The sequence below is a fragment of the Gymnoscopelus microlampas genome (genome assembly GCF_963454915.1).
Source record: "Gymnoscopelus microlampas genome assembly, chromosome: 23".
In the NCBI taxonomy this organism is placed as follows: Eukaryota; Metazoa; Chordata; class Actinopteri; order Myctophiformes; family Myctophidae; genus Gymnoscopelus; species Gymnoscopelus microlampas.
In genome coordinates this window covers 25,730,377-25,753,873 of record NC_139960.1, presented here as the reverse complement: position 1 = coordinate 25,753,873, position 23,497 = coordinate 25,730,377, and the positions used below count along the sequence as shown (strand labels likewise).

The 23,497-nt window shown below is 44.8% G+C and overlaps 2 protein-coding genes across 6 annotated transcripts in view; one reads left to right on the top strand and one right to left on the bottom strand.

Moving 5' to 3' along the window:
* kmt2e (lysine (K)-specific methyltransferase 2E) overlaps positions 1–8,604 on the top strand; it is a 36,039-nt gene extending 27,435 nt beyond the window's left edge. For all 5 annotated transcript variants that reach the window (XM_084050030.1, XM_084050028.1, XM_084050029.1 and 2 more), the window contains 11 exons: positions 413–595; positions 2,120–2,446; positions 2,846–3,151; positions 3,412–3,565; positions 3,979–4,202; positions 4,314–4,370; positions 4,474–5,064; positions 5,229–5,485; positions 5,855–5,934; positions 6,024–6,103; positions 6,213–8,604. In XM_084050030.1, the coding sequence (XP_083906156.1) occupies positions 413–595; positions 2,120–2,446; positions 2,846–3,151; positions 3,412–3,565; positions 3,979–4,202; positions 4,314–4,370; positions 4,474–5,064; positions 5,229–5,485; positions 5,855–5,934; positions 6,024–6,103; positions 6,213–7,280 (3,327 nt within the window). In that variant the 3' untranslated portion in view covers positions 7,281–8,604. The remainder of the gene's footprint in view (positions 1–412; positions 596–2,119; positions 2,447–2,845; positions 3,152–3,411; positions 3,566–3,978; positions 4,203–4,313; positions 4,371–4,473; positions 5,065–5,228; positions 5,486–5,854; positions 5,935–6,023; positions 6,104–6,212) is intronic.
* A 6,549-nt stretch (positions 8,605–15,153) lies between these two features.
* Positions 15,154–23,497, bottom strand: part of lhfpl3 (LHFPL tetraspan subfamily member 3) — a gene marked incomplete at both ends in the record, with an annotated part of 40,091 nt that continues 31,747 nt past the window's right edge. The window contains 2 exons of the mRNA XM_084049539.1: positions 15,154–15,167; positions 18,080–18,310. Of these exons, the coding sequence (XP_083905665.1) occupies positions 15,154–15,167; positions 18,080–18,310 (245 nt within the window). The remainder of the gene's footprint in view (positions 15,168–18,079; positions 18,311–23,497) is intronic.

Genomic DNA, 23,497 nt, shown 5'->3' with positions numbered 1-23,497 from the left:
GGTGTTCTGATGTGGTGCTCTTTTTCTGGTGAACGCAAGCAATGGCCCTCTTAGGAAGAAAAACATGTATTTTTGGCACAGACACGCACATAAATTGATAAACACACCACACATTATACTTGATAAACACTACAACATAAAGCTATATATGTTGGTGTCTTCTCCCTTGTTTTTTCATTTGCCTTTTTTTATCGGTGTTACTGAAACAGTGGGACTTTTTTTTTTCCTTGTCTGCTTTCTGCCGTTTCTCCATTCTGCCCGGCTAGAGTGTCTTTTTGCTTATTTTATGTGATGCCTATTAAGCGAGCGGTTGTAGCCCTACATCTGTCACCCAGTGAGAGTTGTAGAGCTCCATGAACTTAACGGTTCTTGTATCTCATCTTCTCCCTTTTCCCCTTCTAAACATCTGCAGACACGGGAAGAAAGGAAGATGGAGGCCATCCTTCAAGCCTTCGCCCGGATGGAGAAGAGGGAGAAGCGAAGAGAGCAAGCTCTAGAGAGGATCGGCACCACTAAGCCAGAGATCGGAACCTGCCAGATCAAGGAGGAGCCTCCAGCCACCCCTGAGATGGCAGATTCCCCGGCTGTTGTACAGGTGAGGCTAACCAAGACAACCAATTTATTAAGCATTTGCTACATGCTAAATGTGTGCAACAGACTTATGACATATAAGTCTTTTTTTTCTTCAATTGTAATCAACATTGCCCATCATCTTCAGCTTGCTGTGGTGGAATCTGAGTTTATAATACATTGAATAACTTTATTTGTAAAGCACCTTTCCATTATAACAGAGGGTTGCATGTAAATCATTTGATGCAATCTTTGATATTTATTACTCTAAAGTAGCTAGTAGTTTAATTTCTCCCGAAAAGCCCTTGAATAGGGTAGAAGACAGCCAGTTATGATAACTAATAGGGGTGTGAATCTTTTGCTATCCCATTAGTATCCCACGCTTCGATTCAATTTTGATTGATAAAAACTTGATTCTTGATTCAGACTGATTCCCGATTCAAAAGTATTCCCAATCAATTTTATCCCTTCACAACACAAATTCACAACATTTGCCAATGCGCAGACATTGCCTGAAAATGTTGATTTAATTGTTTCCTGCTGATCCTTTGTGAGTGATGTCAGTATCAACTACGTTGATAATAATTTTCATACTAACATTAACTTTCCACATCACCCCCAATCCATATACCTTTGCAAAGGACTTAAAGAACGTCCTCACTTTAGGAACCAGTCAGACGTAGTAAGTAGAGAGAACGGGATGTTTCAAATCAAGTGTTGGTGTAGATGTGTGGGTCCTGTGAAGTAATAATCACATTGTAGATCAATTGTCCCTCCAGCCTATAGATATGTGCCCACGAGGAAACAGCCAATCAGGTGCAAGCTATCCGTCCAACATATGGGATGTACACTATATTACCCCCTGAACATCAGCTGCAAGCATTCAACTATATTGCATCCTAGTTTATAATAAACTGTAAGCATCAGCACCAATATTGTCTTGTCATAATATTTTTGTTGTCATTGGGGATTGTTTTAAAGATCGCAACAACACACGCAAGCGACCTACTGACACACACAGCGGGAAAGAATGAGCAAAAGAGATTCATAGATGTGTTCAAACACACTTTCAACGAAGACAGAGCCAGCTGTATTTCTTACTGCTCCATTTTGGCAGCCAGCTACTGACAGAGTTACACAGCCTTTTAGTAGCCCTAGCTGCCACACTGCTTGTTGTGCAACAACTACGGAAGCAGCGGTGGCAAGTCAACATTACCGGCAGAAAAATAATTAAGAAATTGTGAATCAATTCAGAATTGTATAAGAATTGATTTTCTTTCCCCCACCCCTGATAACTAAACAATGATTACTTTGTTTACGGTAAGCTTAAATTTCATATCGTACACCATATCCACTCCTGTAACTTTAACCAGCGATAGTCTTTTTTTCTCACCGATGCATATCGTCCCGTTTGAATGGGACGATATTTCGTGGCCCAATATATTCTGACACCCCTACTAATTAAACATATTGGTAGTCCTGTTTATTAACCGAATTTGCCATTCTTATGAAGAACCAAAGTACTTCAACGCTATTTCTTCTCCCTTAGCCACTTTTGGAAGTGAAAGAGGAGCCAGGGCTGAAGCCAGCCAAGGTCAAAGGTTCGAGGAACAGGAAGAGTTTCTCCCGGAACCGAACGCACATCGGCCAGCAGCGACGGCGAGCTCGCACTATCAGCACCTGTTCTGACTTGCCCCCCGGATCTCCGGGGGAGTGTGTTGAGCCCCTGGCAAATGAAACTCTTGAAGGAGAGACACCCTGTGTTCCGGAGCCTGAAGCAATCCCCTCTCAAGCCCCAGACGACAGCCCTCCACATAGCAGCTCACCTGCCCCAGATAGAAACCGCTCCGGGCAGAAGAACTTCAAAACTAAAAAGGTACAAACATTTTTCCATTCCTCCCTGTACAGCTCAGACTAATATTAGGACTACTAATCAGTCATAACCAAAAGGAACAATGCTAAAAGGAGGGTTTAGTTAATTCATGGGAAACACTATTTGAGCTGATCGGTAGGATCGGTAGGATCAGCAGCTCTGGACAACCTGCAGTGCCCGGCGACCGACTCGGCGGCGCACACTGCACTCTCTCCGGTCGGCGACTTCGGACGGTTCTCGAGATACATTAACTACTGACTGACAGAGATTTTCCGTATTTATAGTGAGATTATTATTACCTGGTTAACATTTTTGGTGTATTGATTATGAACACAATCGTTAGTTGCAGTCCTAGTTCTAACTTGACAAAAACATCCTCTCTACCTTTCTGTCTTTCTGCAGCAGCACTTTGTGAGTGAGTGGGTTGGGGAAAAGCAGCAGGAACTGCGTGTGGCGGTGCGGACCCCTGAACCAGTCCCTGAGAGGCCTTTGAGAATAAGCAGTGACCCTGAAGTACTCGCCACCCAGCTCAACGCCCTGCCCGGCATGGCCTGTTCACCACAGGTCTACAGCACGCCCAAACACTACGTTCGTTTCTCCTCGCCTTTCCTTGCCAACCGGAGCCCCACCACACCCGGGGTACCTACGGGCCGACGGCGGTCCCGGGAGCTGCCCGAGACGCCACAGACCACTGGCAATTGTAAAAAGGTACCGCGTCCTACTTTGGCTTTACTAAAGCTCAGGATTAGTTTTCACAAGACTTGCATGTTTACACTTAAGAACTTGTTGTGGAATGGCTGCCATAAATTCCACCCACCCACTGAGATAAAACAAACGTCGGTAGTATCAACAGAGCCAGGCCTACAAGGCCTGGCTACTAGGTGCTTTGAAATGAAGTGTTGGAATTTCTCACTAGAGTGTGGTGCTATTTGCCTGACTAAATCTTCTCTCTCTCCTTATCCCTCCAGCGATGGCTGAAGCAGGCCCTGGAGGAGGAGGGGGGCTCCGGTAGTCCAGCCAGGCGGCCCAGCCTGATCATGCCCAGTGAAGGCCCTCTTAGCCCTTCCATAAATGGAGACGCTGACAGCCCTTTGCCCTACAATGGCAGCTGCTCGCTACCAGGTGACGTCATGTTGGGCGATATGATACAACTTTATTGTCCGCACGAAGTGGACCACTTCGCCAGCCCAGGCCACTATAATCATCTTTGGCAAATCTGCCAAAGAAACACATTCAGTTCATTAGCATTAGGATTGAGTGGTATTTGCGAAGCATTCCTGCTTTTTACTGGTCCTGCCAATTAGTCCATTAAGACCAAGCTTTGGAGATATGTTTGTACTAGTGACAGGATTAGACAACATTAAATATCAGTGGACTGCAAGCAATACCATCAGAAACTCTTCAATTAAATGTGTCTTTATGATTTGTTCTGCATACAGAGATAAACATTTCCTGTTGTTCAGTTCACTACATGATTCAAGCACCATGACACACATACAGTACAAAGTTGTGACACTGTGTTGTCTCTGTTACAGAGTTGCCCACACCTCTGAAAAAGCGACGGTTGAGTCCTTTGGACGCCTGCATGTCGGAGGGCTCGACACCCTACGGCTCCCCTTGTGCTACGCCCACCAGGGCTGACCAATCGGAGATGCCCGCAATGCTCCTTTTGGCCACCCCGCCACGACCCCGTAATGAGGAGTCCAACACGGAAACCCTGCCTAGTACCCCAACGCACACACTTAGTGCTCCTCAGGAGGTAAGCCTTCCTAAAGTGAAAGAAAATAGGGGGCTCACATGCACTTCCATACTTACAGCCCATCAATAGGGAAACAGAATTTGGGATTTACATGTGTCCTTGTGTTCACAGAGTGAGTCTTCAATGGACAGCTCCCCAGAGGGCAGTCGCAGACCTAGCACCCAGGAGGTAGTAATGATAATACAAAATAATAATGATATAAATAATAATGTATTTTAATTATTATAGTAATGAAATAATTTTATTATCCGCTCGCTCTCTCCTCTCTTAGGCTGAACGTCCTCCCTCGCTGCTGTCCTCCCCCTGTGTGAGGCCCCCCAGTTCAGACGGGCCCCTGACAGAGGGCAAGGTTTCAGTGCCCCAGAGTCCCCAGCCTTCCACTGCTGAGTCCACAGACGGTGGCGGAGAGGACCGGGCTGACGCTGGTGCCGTGGCGGAAGTCAGCAGCGAGGCCTCTCCTTGCACAGAGCCGCCGGCCGCCTCATCGTCCTCCTTCCCTGGCTGGATGAAGAGCCCCGAGAGAGGCCCATCAGGACCGGCTGGCCTCTGCTTCTCCCCGATCATCTCCAACCTGAGGGACCTCACCCCCTCGCACACCCTGGAGCCCCTGGTCGCTCCCTTCAGGCCCGAGGCTGCAGCTGGGCCTGCAGCAGGGACCGGAGCCACCGCAGGGACCGGTCCGGTGGCTGGAGCTAGCAGCAGCAGCAGCAGCAGCGTCACAGCTCCTTTCAGTGAGACCCAGGGCCAGCTCTTCTACCCTTGCTCTGAGGAGCAGGCCTCCCTGGGCTTCTCCCGCTCACTCAGTGCAGACAGCGCAGGAGAGGTGGGGGGGTCCGCACAGAATCCCCCGCAGAAGAAAAAGGTGAGCAATTGTAGCATTCACTGCCTGTTCATATTTTAATCTAAGGTAATATATTTGTGATGTGATGTCATTCTTATCAGGCAAAAAGGGAAGCAAACGCTGCCCCCTGCTGGTCATAGGTCAGACCCTGCGTAACCTTGAATGACATCACCGTCTGTTCCCAGGTGTCCCTACTAGAATACAGGAAGCGTCAGCGCGAGGCTCGCCGCAGCGGCTCCAAGAATGAGTGCAGCTCTCCCGTATCTACTGTGCCGCCTTTGACCGTGGACGCCTTCCCTGTTGCTGTGGAGATAACCCCAGAACCCCCACCACCCCCAGCGCCGGCAGCCCCCATCAACCCCGCCCCAAAGGAACCCCAGACCAGTGAAGATGTGGAGAACCCAGGAGAGAAAGGAGAGAGGGAGGGAGGAGAGGGACAGTGGTATGCACACTTATATATATATATATAACGATAATAAAATAAAGTATATAATCTTCAACAGATTGAGTTGCTTTGACCTGGATCACCTGGCCTTTTTATATTATGCAAATGTAATTTATTCCTTGTTTTAAACACATAGATACACACATCTATTAATGTGTGAATTAAACATTTAATAAAATTCAGCTCAAGTAAAGGCTAATTTGGCATCTATAGGCAGACAGATTTTGAATGAAGGTAAAGAGATGGCAGCCACCTAAACCCACTGGAGCAGTGTCCAAAATCCCTCTGACATGCAGACATAATTAATGTTCTACTAGTCTACTGAAAATAAAGGTCTAATGGCATTGTATTTCTTTTCCCCCTCAGGACTTCATCCAATTCTGTGGAGCAGGCCAGAGAACGCGGCTACCACAGAGCTTTGCTGCTCAGCAAAGACAAAGATACAGGTGGGCAAGAAGACAAACACACTGTCTGTATCAATGTTGGTTTTTCATTTCAGTCATGTCATTGATTTTTGACATTGTTTTGTCTCCAGATGGTGAGCCAGAGGGAGGCGATGCCACAGCAGGGGCAGAATGTCAATCACCAAGTCTTCAGAAAACCCCAACAAATGCGGTAAGCCAACCTATTACATGTCTACATATTGCAGATCACCTTCAGTGTTCAACAGTCCAACAAAGCTGTATCAATGCTTAAGCCGTTTTTCATCTCCTCCCTCCTCCAGCCATGTTCTCCTGGTTCTGCCGGCACAGCCCAGCCCTCCACTCGGCCAGCCAAGGAGGAAGACGGCGACAGTCAGCCTCGGACGCCCAACCCGACCAGCCAGATGCCAAGCAAGCCCACAGGCCCCAAACCGGCTCCTCTGACCCCTACCAAGCTGCACGCCTCTCCCCTCCCCTCCTCGCCTGTCCATTACCCCGGCTCCTCACTCCTCCACTCCCCGAAGCCCCAGGCTCAAGGTTCACCCTTCCGCAGCCAGAGGGTGCTGTTCTCCTCCCAGCCTCAAGCCCAACCCCAACCCCAGGCTCTACCAGGCCCGGCTCCTTTCCCGCAGTACAACCCCCAGAGTGCTCCGCCCCCGCCACCTCCTCCCCCGCCGGCACCACCAGCTTCTGCAGCATATTTCCCTGGCCAAACCGCCCCCTCTGCTGTGCCCTTCCCCGGGTTCAAGTCTGCCGTGACCTCGCCCTATCCTACAGGCTCCCCGGCCCTGATGCAGACTCTACCCCACAGTTTGCACTACCAGAGTGCAGGCGCCCCGCCTCCACCTCCCCCTCCACCGCCACACCCGCAGCCTGGCCCGGCACTGTTGCACGTCAACCTGCAGCCTCCCCCAATTCAGCAGCACCAGCTCTTGCTGGCGGCTGTACCTCCTCCACCCCCTCCCCCGCAGGGCCAGGCCCCCCTGCAACAACAGCAACAAGCTCCAACTGGCGGCCCCCTCTTGTCACTGACTCCTCCCCCACCACCTCCACCGCCTCCTCCCCCTGCCCCTTCAACTGGTGCCCCCATGCAGGCTGCACCCCACCACTTCCAGAACTTAGGGGCCTTCCAGCCAGCCCTGTTGCACCCGGGTGCCACCACCAACCCATCGGTGCCCCCTTCCACCTACCCACCACCCCATCAGCAGACGGGACTGCCTCCCCCTCCGCCTCCTCCGCCCCAACAGACTCAGCCAGGCCAAGGCCAGGCCCAGCCGGCGTCCTCCCAGATTCCCAGTGGGACTCGTGGGGCTCCTGCCTCCTCCGCCCCCTTCCATAGCTCCGGGTACCTGGGTACAGGGTGGCACTGACCTCCCTCCCCGCTGGCAGGGCCTGGCCTCCCGCCCCTATGAACTCTGCCTGAGAGGGGCCCTCCCAACAGCGTATGTAATATAAGCTGTAGATATGTTTTCTATATACCTGAACACACATGGCCAATGGAAAAACAGCTGGAGAACGTGGGATACAAGGGTACTTTTTAAACAAAACAAAAAGAAGATGGAATTTGGAAGTGCAACAATCTTTGAGAAACAAAAATCTACTTTGTGTAAACTGAAGATGGACTATCCCCCGGTGCTCATAACCCTTTCTCTGGCCTCCCTTATGATTTGATATATCCTCTCCTGTGACAGAGAGACAAGCTCTCTGTCCAGTGTCTTGTTTGGACTCCTATTGTAAGGCCCCCGCACTTTGTATCAAATGGACATTCCAGCCTATAGCCCTTTTCCTTCATTTGTCTCTTAGTCCTTTTCACTTGCTCTTCCTCTCAACGTCTGTCGTCTGCTCTCCACACCCATGTACTTGTTTTATCTAGCAGCTTATTATAGCAGAAAGAAAAGCTTTTTGTATAGAGAACGAACAATAATTATTTTTTTTATTCCTCTGTGTAACAACAAATATCTGTGCACCGCTGCAGAGATTTCAGAAAAGACCCTTCTGGGAGCCTGCTTCTCTGCCCCAGGAGGCTGCACTCATACTGTGCGCGTGTGTGTGTGTGTGTGTGTGTGTGTGTGTGTGTGTGTGTGTGTGTGTGTGTGTGTGCGGAAGTGCACGCAACTGTGTGTATACACGCTCTGTATGTTTGTGTGTGAGTGAGGGTATGGAGGTCACGTGCCTTTCTGTGTTTTGTCGCGTGTCACTTGGAGTGTCATATAGCGAAAAGGACGCGTGAACGTGAAAGCAAGGAGTGTGCTGTAGTCTTCTGAGGTAGCCAGAGTGAGGTGTCACCCGTAGGTAGGACGTTGGCGGTTTATTTTTGAATATCAATGGTTCTTTGTAGAAAGTGTAATTTAATGTATAGGTGGTTACTCCAGCTTTCACCAGGAAACAGGTTGTAAATATTTGCTTTCTTTTCTTTTTTTCTATGCTTGTACAATTCGCTCCCATCCCATTTTTGGAATATGGTTGTAAATACGAACGCTCTGTTGGCAAAGCTGAATGTTTTCTGTGACAGTAGCATTATTTTTATTTTTTATTTTTTTCCTTCTGGACTCTTCAACTTTGTCTCTTTTTTATTATTATTTGTGTGTGTGAGTGTATGTTAGTTTGGAGGGGAGAAAGACTCACAGACACCGCACTGGTTGGCTATTTTCATGGTTCATTATAATAAATCACTGTAATGACAGTTTTATACCACTTGTCGTGTCACGTGTCTCTGTCTAGGTAAATGCTTATCTCTCAAGACAGATTCAGAACTCTGCAAACATTTTTGCTGATGGGTTCCCAGATTGGGTAAATGCTAACCTTGGTGGCTGATATGCAGTCAATCTGCAAAGGACTACAAGCTGCTGTGAGGATGAGATACTCCTGTGAGAAACAATTTCATTTATTTTTTTCTGTTTGGAATCACTTCCAAGGTAAGTTAGGAAATGATGATTCTTACTTATATTGTGTATTAAATCATATAGAATATCAATCACTACTGTATTAACGACTGCTGCAACGGGAGCTTTGTGCACTTTATTTAACACTGTAGCATTCTCCTCTCTTCTCAGGTGTTGTTGGTGTTCACATGAGCAGATGGGCTTGCACATGTCTCTTTGCATACACTTTGATCCTGGAAGCTATGTACATATCAAAGGTGATAACTTCAATCCCAGCCAGAATTGGAGGATTCCACTGGGCCATTTGGTAGCTGTGAGCGCTCTCCTGCCTACGTGTTTCACTAAATGGAACAAATATGGCATCACCGCTACCTCGATTTACCAGAAGGCAACAGAAGTACCTCCACAATTTTTTCTTCTTTTTCCACATGCTTAATACTTATTTCACTTAAATTTGTATAATGGAAGTCAGTAGGGCTCTGATGCCTTGCCCTAATTCAGAGTCATACATCGTAGATTTATCATAGATATGTCATAGAAAACTGACATCAGGGCTGGCCACATGAAGAGTCTGAGATCCACATTTGAGCCATGCCATTCCCATGTGGATTCTGAATTGTATTTCATAATTTGTTAATTATTTTGTGAACTGCATTACTAGATGGAGAAGGTAAACATGTGGCTAGTGTTCCAATGCTTTATTATGTTTGCTGTTTGCATAACTTTTACTTGGTTATTGCTCTCTGTCCTCAGAGGCTCCACCAAAGCAATAGAAGCAAAAAGCCTTGCAGAGGAATCAGAAGGTGAGTGTTTTCATGGCTCAAGTACAGGGTTCATAAATGTGTTTATGTACTGTATGTATGTCTGCCCTCAATCACAGCTCATGCCACAAGCATGGTGCATGGTGTTTGTTTGTTTTTGGTGGTGGTGGTGGGGGGGGGGGGGTTCTATTAGCCTGGTAAACCCCTCCCTCTGGAAATCTCATTTGTATTTGAAGGGGGGGTTTACCAGGCTAGGTTTCTATATCCATCTGGCCAAATGAGGCGTAGATCATCACCAGTCACCACACTAAGTCATGCACTCAGATTGCTGTTTTGTTTTTGTTTTTAACCACAACTACCATTTTTGTTTTAGAGACAAAATCAGGACAGCCGCTTTACTTCAATATGATCCTGCCAACAGCACACATGATAGTATAAAAAATATTGTGCTGAATTAAAGACCCACTCCCCCAAAAACGTGTTTGGTTAATGTCTACCCATGAAAATCCTGGTAGTGTATTGCGCTACATATCTACAAAAAAGTATTAATATAGTGATACACAACAAAAATCTGGTCTTCACACCAACATACACTCCATCCAGGTAACTATGATGTCAGAGGCGAACGCCAATCAGAGCTTCACTAACTGCTTGCCTTTACATGCATTGTGAATTAGTATGCAGGAACGTTGAGTGATACAAAATAGTGCTCCTCCGATCTCGACAGCACATGGGTCCTGTCAATGAGGTAGTGAATTGCTCTTTATGTTTTCGTCATGATGCATTTGGTGTTAGTGTTTGCATGTTCTCTGTGGATACTCATTGGATTAGCCACATTCTGGAGGATCCAACAACATATTCATATTCACAGATACAGGAATACTAAATGAGAGCAAAGATAGAGATAAGTTAACGGTACTATAAATCTCGTCTTTTTGCAACCACAGCAGTCCCCGACAGGCCAGGCTCACTTCTGGCAGTGTGGTCCAGTGCACTTCCCATCCACCTGTCAAAATTAGAATCATCAACTTTATTGTCACATCACAGGTTTACAAGTGTAAAGAAGTGGATTCAATTATTTGTATTCACCTGTGTCCTTCATCTTCCACCCCCATTCACCTGGGGATGAGAGTTCAGGGGCTGCAACCATCGCCTGACCCCAGCAGTGGCCAGCTTAGTAGGCTGCCCTCTTGGTATGTTTAATCAGTGCAGCTTGTGTTGGGGGGAGTCCATCAATTGATCTGCCCTTCTGGGTGAATAGCTGCTTCCGTGCCTGATTCACTGATACCTGGCTGCTAGTGTGGTCATAGAGCAATACCACAAATCACTCTAGAGGCTCCATCCAGTCATCTATAGACCACCGAAGTCTGACGTAATTTACGCATCCTTTGTTTGTCTACCTGGTTCGCAGTTTTCCACCCCCATTCTGAATCCCATAGACGTGTTTAATATCGCGTCAAATAAGAACTGTGTTCCAAAAATAAACAAATGACCCCGGCGGTTTGACTCTTATGGATATGAAGCATCAACTGACGGTGAGGAAACGATAATGTTACTTCCGCCGAATTAGTTACATTTTCGCCAGAAACAGACTGTTTCAAATATAAGTGACTGACTATCATAAACTATACAGAACCTCCTCCCTGACAATGGCGCCGAGACAGTTTGTTTATTTTTGGACCACAATTCTTATATGAGACGATTCTATGATGACCCAATGTTATTCTCCATAGCGAAATTACTTTACGAACCTGGGGATGAACGAGTGACGTCAGGACTTCGGTGGTCTATTGCGTCTGGGGCTAAGGAACTGAAGGCACTTGTGACGTCACCATAGTTTTTCCAGTTCTCCCATGCCGTCTTCTTGCCTCTGCCTCCAAAAGATGACACCCTGTGTCACATCCAGTAAAGCAGGGGTCTTCAACAGGGGGTCCGGGACCCCTAGGGGGTCCTCAGAGTTACTCCAGGGGGTCCGCCAAATCTTTGTGTGATAGGATTGTTTTTTTTTACATGAACCACTTGAACCCTAGTATCCCTTTTCTGAGGAGAACTTTAGCCAAAAATAGCAGATCTACAAGTTCACAACGCCTCGCAGCGCGAGACGTGAGCTTGTAGAGTTATAGGTGTAGAGGGAAAAAAGAGCAGAAAAGGTTTATCTGAAACACAATTTTATACAATATAGAGGGGGTCCCTGCTTCATCTCTCTCTCAGGTAGGGGGTCCTTGGCCTGAAAAGGTTGAAGACCCCTGCAGTAAAGGCTTGGAACATGGGCAAGGTTAAGCATCGATCTGGGCCTAATGCCCTCGCCATCTCATGAGCTGCTAAGCTCCGGAAACTTTTCCCAGTTCCAAAAGCAACCCACAGCTCAGTCAAGTGGAGGCTGCCGTTGCAGCCAGGACCAGCACATCTGTGTCTACTGTGTGCATTGTCACCTTGCAACACCCTTCCTTCACAGCATGTTCTAGGTGTAATATGATGCGAGTAGGTGGTCTAGAACCTGAGTTATTGGTAAAGCAGGGGTGGTGGCCATTTGGAAAAGTAGAATACTAAACGGTTTGAAAGCATGTACAGTAATACATCAATATTACATGATATGTTGATGGTTTTACTATTATTTAATTCACTGTATGCCAGATGTATGTAGTTAGGTAGTTACTAGAATGGTGGAAATGGTACCACTGTATTCCTCATCCTTGAAACTGTAGGATTAGTCACCAGAATCAAGATCCTAGGAGGTCTAGAACCTGAGTTACTGGTAAAAAAAACAGCAGGTGGTGGCCATTTTGAAAAAATGGCTGCTATGGTTACCACAGGACAAATCTAAATAGTACCACTGTATTCGTCATCCTTGCAAATGTAGGCTTAGTCACCTGAATCAAGATCTTAGGTGGTCTAGAACCTGAGTTACTAGTAAAATAACAGCAGTTGGTGGCCTTTTTGGAAAATGGCTGCCATGGTTACCACGGGACAAATCTGCGATGGCCCTATAGCCAAAAATGTTCCTTATGGCATGCTCTAAATGTGTGCCAAATTTCATGCTTTTATCGTAAAGTGCACGATTTTTGCACGTGGACGCTGGACTGTAAACTCCTCAGTGTTCATTTCAGAGTGTACAAATATAACCAAATGGACCCGCAAGGGTCATCGAGTCCATTGGTACCTGCGATCAATCGTTCAGCTGAAATCCCCTCAAGGACCCCTGGGGGTCCCCAGACCTCTGTAGACACAGCGAGGAGAGAGGGCAAAGAGCCTTGCTCGCATTCGAACCCTGACATCAGCTGCAGGATGGATGTGGTATGCGTTCCTACCAGGTGAGCCACCAGCAGTGCTGGAAAGTAACTAAGTACATTTACTCAAGTTCTGTACTTTTCCTTTAATGGAGAATTTTCAATACTTTTACTTCTACTCCACTACATCTCAGAGGCAAATATTGTACTCCAGTACAATTATTTGAAAACTTTAGTTACTAGTTACTTTGTAGATTTTGATTATTGTTACAAAACATACATTAATCACTTCACCCCTATATACATTTTGGCCATTTGAAAATAGCCGATCTACAAGCTCACAATGCATTGCGATGCGAAGCATTGTGAGCTTGAAGATCTGCCATTTTCAAAAGATTTTTATACATTTGAAAAATTGTGAAGTGGGACATTCTGCATAATGAGTACTTTTACTTTTGGTACTTTAAGTACATTTTGTTACCATATAGACTTAATTACTTGTATTTTTACATTGCTGTATTGATAATTTTACTTAAACATATGAGTACTTTTTCCACCACTGGCCACGAGAGCATGGTGTTAAATTGAGTCACCAGGCAAGGACAGCTGTCTTCTGTGATAAATTAGACAGAACACTGATGAAAAGGAGGAACATGGACATCCAAACCCAACTTAGTGAGGTGCTGAGCAGATAACACAATGACTTGCAAAATGAAGAAAACAGCTTGCACACAATTGGGCTCCAGTTGAAACGTGGTGGTCTTTATTGCATCCACAAGTGCCTGCGTGATGTTTCGAGCTACATGCTCTTCATCAGACACAGTTGAGAGACACCTTCCTTTTTTTTTTACAAGTCTTAACTGGAGACCGTTTTCTTCCTTTTGAAAGTAGACAGACCATTCAGCTCACCCTACGACTGCTTTTAAAACCGATTTGCCTGTCCACCCTTTTACCAAAATGTTTATTAATTTTTAATAAGAGACAGTGAAGAAGAACGGGGAACAAATAAAAATACAACAGCATTGCACAAGCCAGGTTTCAAATCTATTCAGTCCTGGTATATGACTGAACTATTTTGGGCCACTGTTAACTGCACCAGTATGCCCTCTGTATTCTACAACATTGTCTGTTCACAAAGTATGGCACTCACTATAATGGACCCACAGCTTGAAAACACTGTATCATCATCAGTACACTTCAAAGTCAAGACAAAATACAGGGACATATCCAACATGAAGCTATACATAGAATATAGATTTCATACATTTGACATCTCCTGTTCAGTACAATTAACCAATTAAGCCTGATTATTATTATTTTTTTCTTCACACAAACAAATTAGCTGATCTACATACTCACGCGGCATCACAATGTTTTGTGAGATTGTAGATGAGCTATGTTCAAAAGATTTTTGAAAGTCTTTGAAAAAACTCTCCTATCATGACATGCCCAAATTAGGGACACCATGGGCAAAGTGGTTAATATCTTATTTCTTGCTGTGTATTTGTCTCTAGAGAAACCTCTAATCTCTTTTTGATCGTGTCACATCAAACATTTGCTAACTATTACATACATTGCACATTCCGTTTGCTCTACCCTCTAACGTTTCAAGCAACATCGTCCAGCAGAGGTTGTTGCCGCCAGATGCCTTGATGCTGTTTGCCATCTCAACAGGCTGGTAGTATGCATGTGTTTTCATCTGCACTCATTCTAGTGCTGAATTCACTGTCGGTTGAGTCAGTCAGTGATCGCATAATGTCAAAATCCAAACCTTGACGGCTCTCTGCATCGACATAATGTTCAATGTTTATGGTATAATATACTGCTCTATGACAATTCACCAACAAGCATAAGACCTTGACCTTAAATATGTTGAGTTGTTTGTTTAGGTCAAAATCCGGTCCATTTGTTATGTTATGATTTGAATTGACTGCAGTCATCCTTCCGTGCTCTTAATCTTCCTGGAGTCCTTGAGCTGACTTTTAACATGCAGAGACCATCATCTTTTATTAACAGCCTAATTAATTAAACATGTGAGCTGACTTCCAAAACACTCAATGAACAGTTCAAATTGAAAAAGGTAACATGATGCAATTGTGTTTACACAGAAGATTTTAAAGATGTGTCTTGATGTTGCAACGGTAATAATCCAAAACAAAGTGATTGAGATGATTAAGGATGCTATTTTACAGGGTTCCTTTCTGACAGGATGAGAGACGGCGGTGAGGGTTTGGGGTCCTCGCTTCAATGGAGGTGTGCGTCTCTGAATCTTCCTTCTCTGATCTGCTCTGTCCCCAAGCAGCAGCCCTCCACCCCGGCCACAGGATGGATGGACCAGGACTTCTGAAGCTGCGTCCTGAAGTAATATCACGTCTAGGTACCGAAACCTGGAGGAAATGGAGCATGGTAAGATACCTATGGGATACACTCTGAATTAATGCGGTTTCATATGAGAGGAGTGAGTGAAAATCAAATATTCCCTCTGCTGCATGCTACATCAAGCTTGCAAACTATAATTAAGGAATTAATCAAATTCACACATGGCTGCGAATAATATCGATTGAAACTATGCTACTTTGCAGTCCACTGAAAGTAAGATCACTTACCTGTGTGTGTGTGTGTGTGTGTGTGTGTGTGTGTGATGCACCATTGGCAGATATTATATGGCATTATTACCCATTTCTGTGGGAAGAAAGAAATCAATTTACAGTGATGAAGATTAAATAGCTGATGTAGCTGTTGTGGTTACACATAACCAGTAGATGGCAGTGTTGTAAGGTGTATAAAAGACACAAGTGACTATTTGAGGTCAATGAGTCATACAAAACTACCTGAGACATAAAGTAGCTACTTTTTTAGATGGTCTGTCTTTAAAGTGTGTGTTTGCCTGCATCTGCACTGCTTGAATAATAATAATAATAATAATGTTTGTTGTCCCTGAAGGGATATTTGTCTTCACAAGTCTGTTCAAAAACAACAACAAAAAACAACACATAACCATATACATTACAGTACAGTCATTTAGCAGACGCTTTTATCCAAAGCGACTTGCAATAAGTGCATTCAACATAGTTAGGGACAGAAACTACTAATCACCAGAAGTCTTAAGTGCATTCTCTTCTAAAACAAGCAACTAAGAGTATACCTAGCTAGCGCTAAGGTAAAAGTGCAATATATCAGCTCTTAAACAGATGAGACATATAGCACAAAACAACATATCACCAAGACAATACATGAGGTCCCCACTATACACAGCAAACCATCCTATAGACAGGGCAGTTTGTTTAATGCTGTGATGGCTGAGGGGACAAAACTCCTGCTAAAACAAACCTTTTCCCACTTCAAGGTTCTGTATCTTCGCCCAGATCATGATGGCATGAGGTCCAAGTAACGATACAGGGGATGATCAGTGTCATTTGTTATTGAAAGTGCTAAACGTTTGATGGCCTTATTGTTCATATCCGAGAGCGTGGGTGTAGGAAGTCTGATGATCTTGGAAGCAATACGAGGGGCATTTGTATGCCTGGTATGGCAAGACGGCATGACGGACACCAGCCTGTTCTCCTTATACTGCTACAGAAATAGATTCAAGAACATTCCACGTACACCCAATGCAATTCCGTATTCTCTGACATTTGAAGCATCCCTCATATTTCACTGTCATTGTCATATCATAAAATCTGCATGTCTCTCTCTCTCTCTCTCTCTCTCTCTCTCTCTCTCTCTCTCTCTCTCTCTCTCTCTCTCTCTCAGCATCCCTCTGTTCTATCCTGTTCTCACCTCTCTCTCACACTCCTTCGCTTTTGTCTCTTGGTAGATAATGGCTTCTACCTTCCCGTTAGCTTATATACACTAACAGGCAACTGTGGCTCAGCTGATAGCGAGGCTGTGATTAATTTAGACATGCTGGCAGCAAGCTGTGTAAACAGACATTAGTAATTCATGACTCTGTCCAGTGTCCCCAGGCTTCAATTAACCCTCACTAGCTCTACATTCCTTCCCACTGTCAACGTTGTCGCTCTCTCTTTCTCCAATCCCCTCATTTCGTTTCATCTCTCCCTTCCTTCTGTTCCTCCTCGCCGTTTCAGTCATTCCCTTTGAATACAAATGCAGACGTTTTTTTCCCCTTTTTCTTCTTCTTTCTTCTTTTGTCTCCATCGCATCTCTTTCCTCTCCCTCGCTTAGAGGTACTCTGCACTACAAATCCTAATGATCCCCAATAACAACAGACACAAGCCAAGCAGATGCCACCCATCTAATGTACAGTATAGTATGTAAATAGCTAACTTGGTTGGTGTGAAATTATGCGAAGAAAACTTGCATAAAAACAGGCTAGTTGCTCCATGGGATGTGTGTCTTACTTGACAGTCAGAAATGCAGATGGCGTCTTTGATGTCAACCGCTCATTATTGTACTGTGCTTGTAAAACAAACGCGTTATGCATTTTTTTAAGCTCATAGCGCGGCACCGAGTACCGCGCTATGAGCTTGTAGATCTGCTATTTTTGAAAAAGCGTGAAAATGTGTGCACATTTTTTAAATATATATATTTTTAAGCGAACATTTTTAACTAATGTTACAACTTCTGGGGGTTCCTGGAACAAAATATTTTGAGGTGGGGGTCCACGGCCCAATACATATCATTTTGGGGGTCCTTGACATGAAACACTTTGAGAACCACTGACATTACAGCAACATACATTTGTAGAACCCCCAGAAGCAAATATTTGAGATATTCGCTTTAAAAATCACACCCTGTGTGAAGGTAGCGGCGCCTTTGATACATAATTGATACATTATGTCATCGATATGTGTTTACAGCCATGTGTCACGTGAAGCTTGACCAATCACTTTGTTGACGGGTCTGACCAATCAGAACGTTGACGGGTCTGACCAATCAGAACGTTGACGGTGAATACGGACAAAGTCAGGTATAGAGCTGACGGACAAAGTCAGGTATAGAGTTGACGGGTCTGACCAATCAGAACGTTGACGGGTCTGACCAATCAGAACCTTGGCGGGCCTGACCAATCAGAACGTTGACAGACCTGACCAATCAGAACGTTGACGGAAAAGCCAGGTATAGAGCAGGACCGCTCTATACTATGTATAGAGCGGCGCCAGCGCCGCTAAAAATATATACATTCAAAGATTTGCACAAAATGTTCACGATTTTTCAAAAACAAATTGCAGATCTACAAGCTCATAGCGCAGCATTCAGTGCCGTGCTATGAGCTTGCAGATCTGCTATTTTTGAATAGCCAAAAAAATCTGAATGAATGATGGATTCATGTTCTTACTTTCGCCCAGCAACTCCTCGGCCATCAGGCTGTCCTGGCGGTTGCCGAGGACGAAGGCCAGGAAGGAGAGGATGAGGGCGTCCATGATGCCCATGATGGCCAGGATGTAGGCCCAGCGCACGGAGCACGCCCCCAGCGTGTACTTGTCCGTCTGCTCGCCGCACATCCTCTTCACCTCGTCGCTGTCCCAGCCGTCCGGGTAGATCATACAGCCCAGAATGAGACAGGTACCTGGGGGGACAGTGGTGGAAAAAGTACTCACATTTCTTACTCAAGTAAAAGTATCAATACTGCAATGTACTCCGTTACAAGTAAAAGTCCGAAATTCAAAATTTACTTGAGTAAAAGTACCAAAGTGTTGACATCAAAATGTGCTTAAGGTACCAAAAGTAAAAGTACTAATTATGCAGAATGTCCCATTTCAAGTTTTCAAATGTATAAAATTATTTTGAAAATAGCAGATCTACAAGCTCACAATGCAACGCATTGTGAGCTTATAGATCGGCTATTTTCAAATGGCCGAGATGTATATAGGGCTGAAGTGGTTAATGTATGTTTTGTAATAATACTCAAAATCTACAAAGTAACTAGTAACTAAAGTTTTCAAATAAATATTTTTGTATGGATGTGAGCACAGGTGTGCCTTGAGACTGTGGCTTCACCTACAGTATGTCTTGGGCCCACATTTTGAAAACAAATGCAGCATTTTATCTATAATGTGGTAGGAAGCAAGCATGATTGCATTAGGAGATAAGACCTGTCACAGGGAAGAGTAGAACATATGAAGTGGGGAAATGAGAAGGCAGTTTAAAATAGAGGAGTTGGAGGAAAAGATTGCAGAGATCCAGAGAGAGAGAGAGAGAGAGAGAGAGAGAGAGAGAGAGAGAGAGAGAGAGAGAGAGAGAGAGAGAGAGAGAGAGAGAGAGAGAGAGAGAGAGAGAGAGAGAGAGAGAGAGAGAGAGAGAGAGAGAGAGAGAGAGAGAGAGAGAGAGAGAGAGAGAGAGAGAGAGAGAGAGAGAGAGAGAGAGAGAGAGAGAGAGAGTGTGTGAGAGTCACTGTCACTGTGCTGCCCAGCCAACATGACCTGCCTTCATTAGCTCTCTGCAGAGTGGATGACAATGACAAGTACAATCGTCTTAATAACAGTACTGCTGTCAGTAGAGGAGCTGATTTCCCGAGCACATGCGCGCGCACACACACACAACACAACACACACACACACACACACACACACACAACACACACACACACACACACACACACACACACACACACACACAGATGTCGGGTCCATCAAATCAGTGTCACTGGTCTGAGAGGTCCGTTACAGTCAGAACTAACTATGCCAGGAAAGCAGGTGTGCACACTCACACACGCAGAGGGATAAAGAGAGAGCGGGGGTAATCATGCATGTAATTGTGTGTGTGTGTGTGTGTGTGTGTGTGTGTGCGTGTGTGTGTGTGGCGCACCAGAGAAACTGATGAAAGAGAGAGAAGGGGGGGCAGACAGCAGTGTCATAGATAGTAGCTCTCTCACTAAAAGAGAAGCAGCCAGGAATACTCAGATGGATAATCTCCGGAAATGACAGCCCCTAGATGACCATCCTACTGTCTCTCTCTCTCTCTCTCTCTCTCTCTCTCTCTCTCTCTCTCTCTCTCTCTCTCTCTCTCTCTCTCTCTCTCTCTCTCGCTCTCTCTCTCGCTCTCTCTCTCTCTCTCTCTCTCTCTCTCTCTATATAATATAAAGAACGATAGACCAGACGCAGTGAGAATCAATAAAGGAAGAGAGAAAGAGATACAGAGGGAGCATAGGACTATTATATTGGACACCGGGGAGTGTAGCCTATATAACTCACTGTGGTGACTCAGGGCCCCCTGCTGAGCTCGCACTGCTTCTAAACTCTGATTTTCTGTTAGCCATGAGATGAACGGGTATTGGCGGTATACAGACCACAATCGCGTCAGCCACGATAGCAACAAACCACTGAAATAATAATGGAAAAGTCCTCTAATCCGTAGACCTCTAATCATCCCAAGATGTGTCAATTGATCGTTCCACCGGTAAAATGACTTAGTAAAAAATGTACTTTCCTCTTCTACCCCGGATTTGAACCAGATTTTTTACCATTGAGCTAATAGAGCTGGGAGCTGGCCTGCTTGCTCGGGGGACACAATCTTTGTCCACAATCTAGGTCAAAATTTGTGTCAGATCCTGTGTCTAGGTGAGAGATGACCTTTGACACAATCTAAATGTCTCAATAGAAGAGCAGGGAGACAAGATACAAGATGTTAACATAGTCTACCATACAGATTGGACAACATTTTTTGTGAGGATAAAAAAAAATTGAGAGCTCCACACACTAATTCCAATCTATATTCCAAAAATCTACAAATGGTAAATAAAGCACTTGAACGCTTAACTTCAATAAACCACTTGAACTTTGAACATAACCACTTAAGTAAGCCCTATATACTTTGTTGTATGAGGAAGAGTTTTGATGCTCTGGAGAGACCTTTTCACATCCACAAAAGTTGACTGGACCTTCTACAGGTGTAACAAAAATGTGAGTGCTCTTTCTAGAGTGGATGTCTCTTTTTAAACGAGAAGTTTTGGTACATATTGTAGGCTGCAGTCTTCTACCATATACTGTAATCAATTTGCTGCTGCAGGCTTAAAGTTGCTATAATAACAGACTTGGGTCAGCAATGCACGCTGTGTCAGCGACAAATGTTTACAGAGCTTAAATGGAAAGGGAGTATTTTCTGGTCTCCGGCGGGGTAGGGGAGATTGCTTTTACTGCATCCTAGGATGCTCTGTAGCTTTATCTTAGCCCTGACATACGTACACACTACCGATTATCCTTTTTGATTTTGATTTTGAGAGTGGAGGACAGAGGCTGCCATTTTGTGGCTATGCCCATCGTGATGTGTCATTTATCTATAGTTATTGTTAAGAGTTATACAATGTATCTATAACAAATATTAGTTCCCCTCAATGATATTGAATATCCTTGGTCTCTCTCTCCTAAACACTCTCTCTTTTTCTCTTTCTCTCTTTCTCTCGCACGCTCCCACGCACGCACGCACACACGCACGCACGCACGCACCAAACACACTCCTGTCACTCTCCACAGCTGACAGCTGTTGGTAGACCAGGTTGGCAGGAGGCCCCGCGGCTGTACAGCAGAGAAGGTGTTGCAATCTAGACCTCTCAGTCTTCTGTCCAACCTCCACGTACTTTCATACACACGCACACGCACACGCGCACACACACAGGGGCCCATCATTATGCCAAATTTCACAGGCGCAGCGGTCTTCTCTGCCCGATTCATGTTCCTTTAAAAGTTATGTTTATTAAGGTGTGTGTGTGTGTGTGTGTGTGTGTGTGTGTGTGTGTGTGTGTGTGTGTGTGTGTGTGTGTGTGTGTGTGTGTCAGAGACAGAGAGAACACAACACATACACAGAAAAACATCAGGAAAGCTAAAGAGAGAATCTCTGTGGGTACATGAAAGCTGCGGCAAATGGTGTTAATGGGAGTTAATTGGGGTGGAAACTGACAGATATCTTTGACAGGTATGCAAAGTACCTCCTCGTCTCTCTCTCTCTCTCTCTCTCTCTCTCTTTCTCTCTTTCTCTCAACCCCCCCCCCCCCCCCCCCCCCCCCCATCCCGATCCCTTCTGCTCAAGGGTGAAGTATCCATGCTGCATGCGTGTGTGTGTTCACTTTTGAGCCAAAAGATAATAAGGAGGGCATACTACGAGACATGAATATTGTCAGTCTTCTGCATACCCCTGCCTCATTAACACCTGTGTCAGGCCCACTAAGTCGCGAACAGCGTTTTTTCAAGCGACTTGCAGGCGAGGGGGCAGGGGGCCGGGTGAAGTCACGGCACAGACGGCTGTGTTGTTGACGGACAACGGATGCACACTTATAAGAAACAACAAAAATAAAACCTGGCGAAACAATTGCGTGCATTAGCGCAAGATGAGGATAAAGGAAACATTCAAATGTCTAAATGTCCAGTTTGCTAATTCACAACTACTACTACTACTACTTTTGTATTTGAAACTTTAAATGTCTCTAAATATTATAAACTTTCACGACAGCCTAAGTACAAATATAATTTATGAAAAGGCTACTATAGGCTACAGTGAAGTCGGACTGAATAACTGAGGTGTTTTGTTGTGGGCGATTATCTGGCACATGTATCTGTTATCTTATGAAAGAGAAATTGTATCATGAGTGAAACGGCTATAGTCCTTGGGAAACCATAAACCTACGTAGGCCTACATCTAAATGAGTTACCATATTTACATTTCCTTACAAATTACAAATTCCTTACATTACAAATCCTTATAAGCTTTATATTTCTGGGATCATAGTAGCGTGGCCTCCCAGCCCCACCCGCCCCCTGCCCCCTCGCCTGCAAGTCGCTAGGAAAACGCTGTTCGCCAGAAACTAAGTCAACCTGCATCTCCCTGCTGTCCACCACTGGCCTGAGTGAATGAATAGGCTGATATTGAATTATGGCCTTATGGGCCTTCCTTGCCTGCATGGCCACTTAAGATGGAATGTCATGATATATTGGATAGCAGATGGAGTGATATATTGGATAGCAAAGCATGGGCGGGGAATGAATATGAATGAACAAAATGTAACACATGGGAATGTTAACTAAATCCCAAAAGCTGTGATTGTTGTTTCTCCTTGAGGGGGGTGTTTGCATGTCCCCCACCTCCTTTCTCTGGGCATTTTGAGTATACAGTACTCAAATTGCATCGTTTATTATATTTGTAATATAATAATAAGAGGGTGTCTTCACAGTCAGGGCTTGAAATCGGTTCAACTATCAAAAATAAAAAAGGAGCATGTAATTGAACATAGTGTTCCATGTTGAAATCATACAATACCAGTTAATAATGCTGTTTTACACTCCCATGCAAAAGTATATTTTCGTATCTATCTTATCACCATTTGTGAGGCACCTTTACGGTAAAGGTGCCTCACATCACTAAAACTGATATTCAATCAAAGTGGGTAAAGTTTACCCACTTTGATTGAATATCAGGTTTTAGTTGTTGTCTTTTTTGGGGTGGAAATGTCTGTCTGTGAATTACTCAGCTATGAAATCCACCAAACCATCCACAGCAACTGTGTTAGGTGCCTAAATTTCATCCATGTTTTACTTGAATTCCTTCAGCTGTGAGGTTGCTTGCGGTGGCAATTTAGATGAGCTGATTGGTCAGCTGCCGTATAACCCCTTGGGGGAAAAATGGCAGCTGACCAATCAGCACAACTCCTCACCCTCTAAGTCCTTTTATAACTGCCCTCACCCAGGGAAAATAAAGGCTGAGTATGTACAAAGTGTATTTAGCTTTATGTTTAGCCTACCTGAGATCTGCTACAGCTTACCCAATT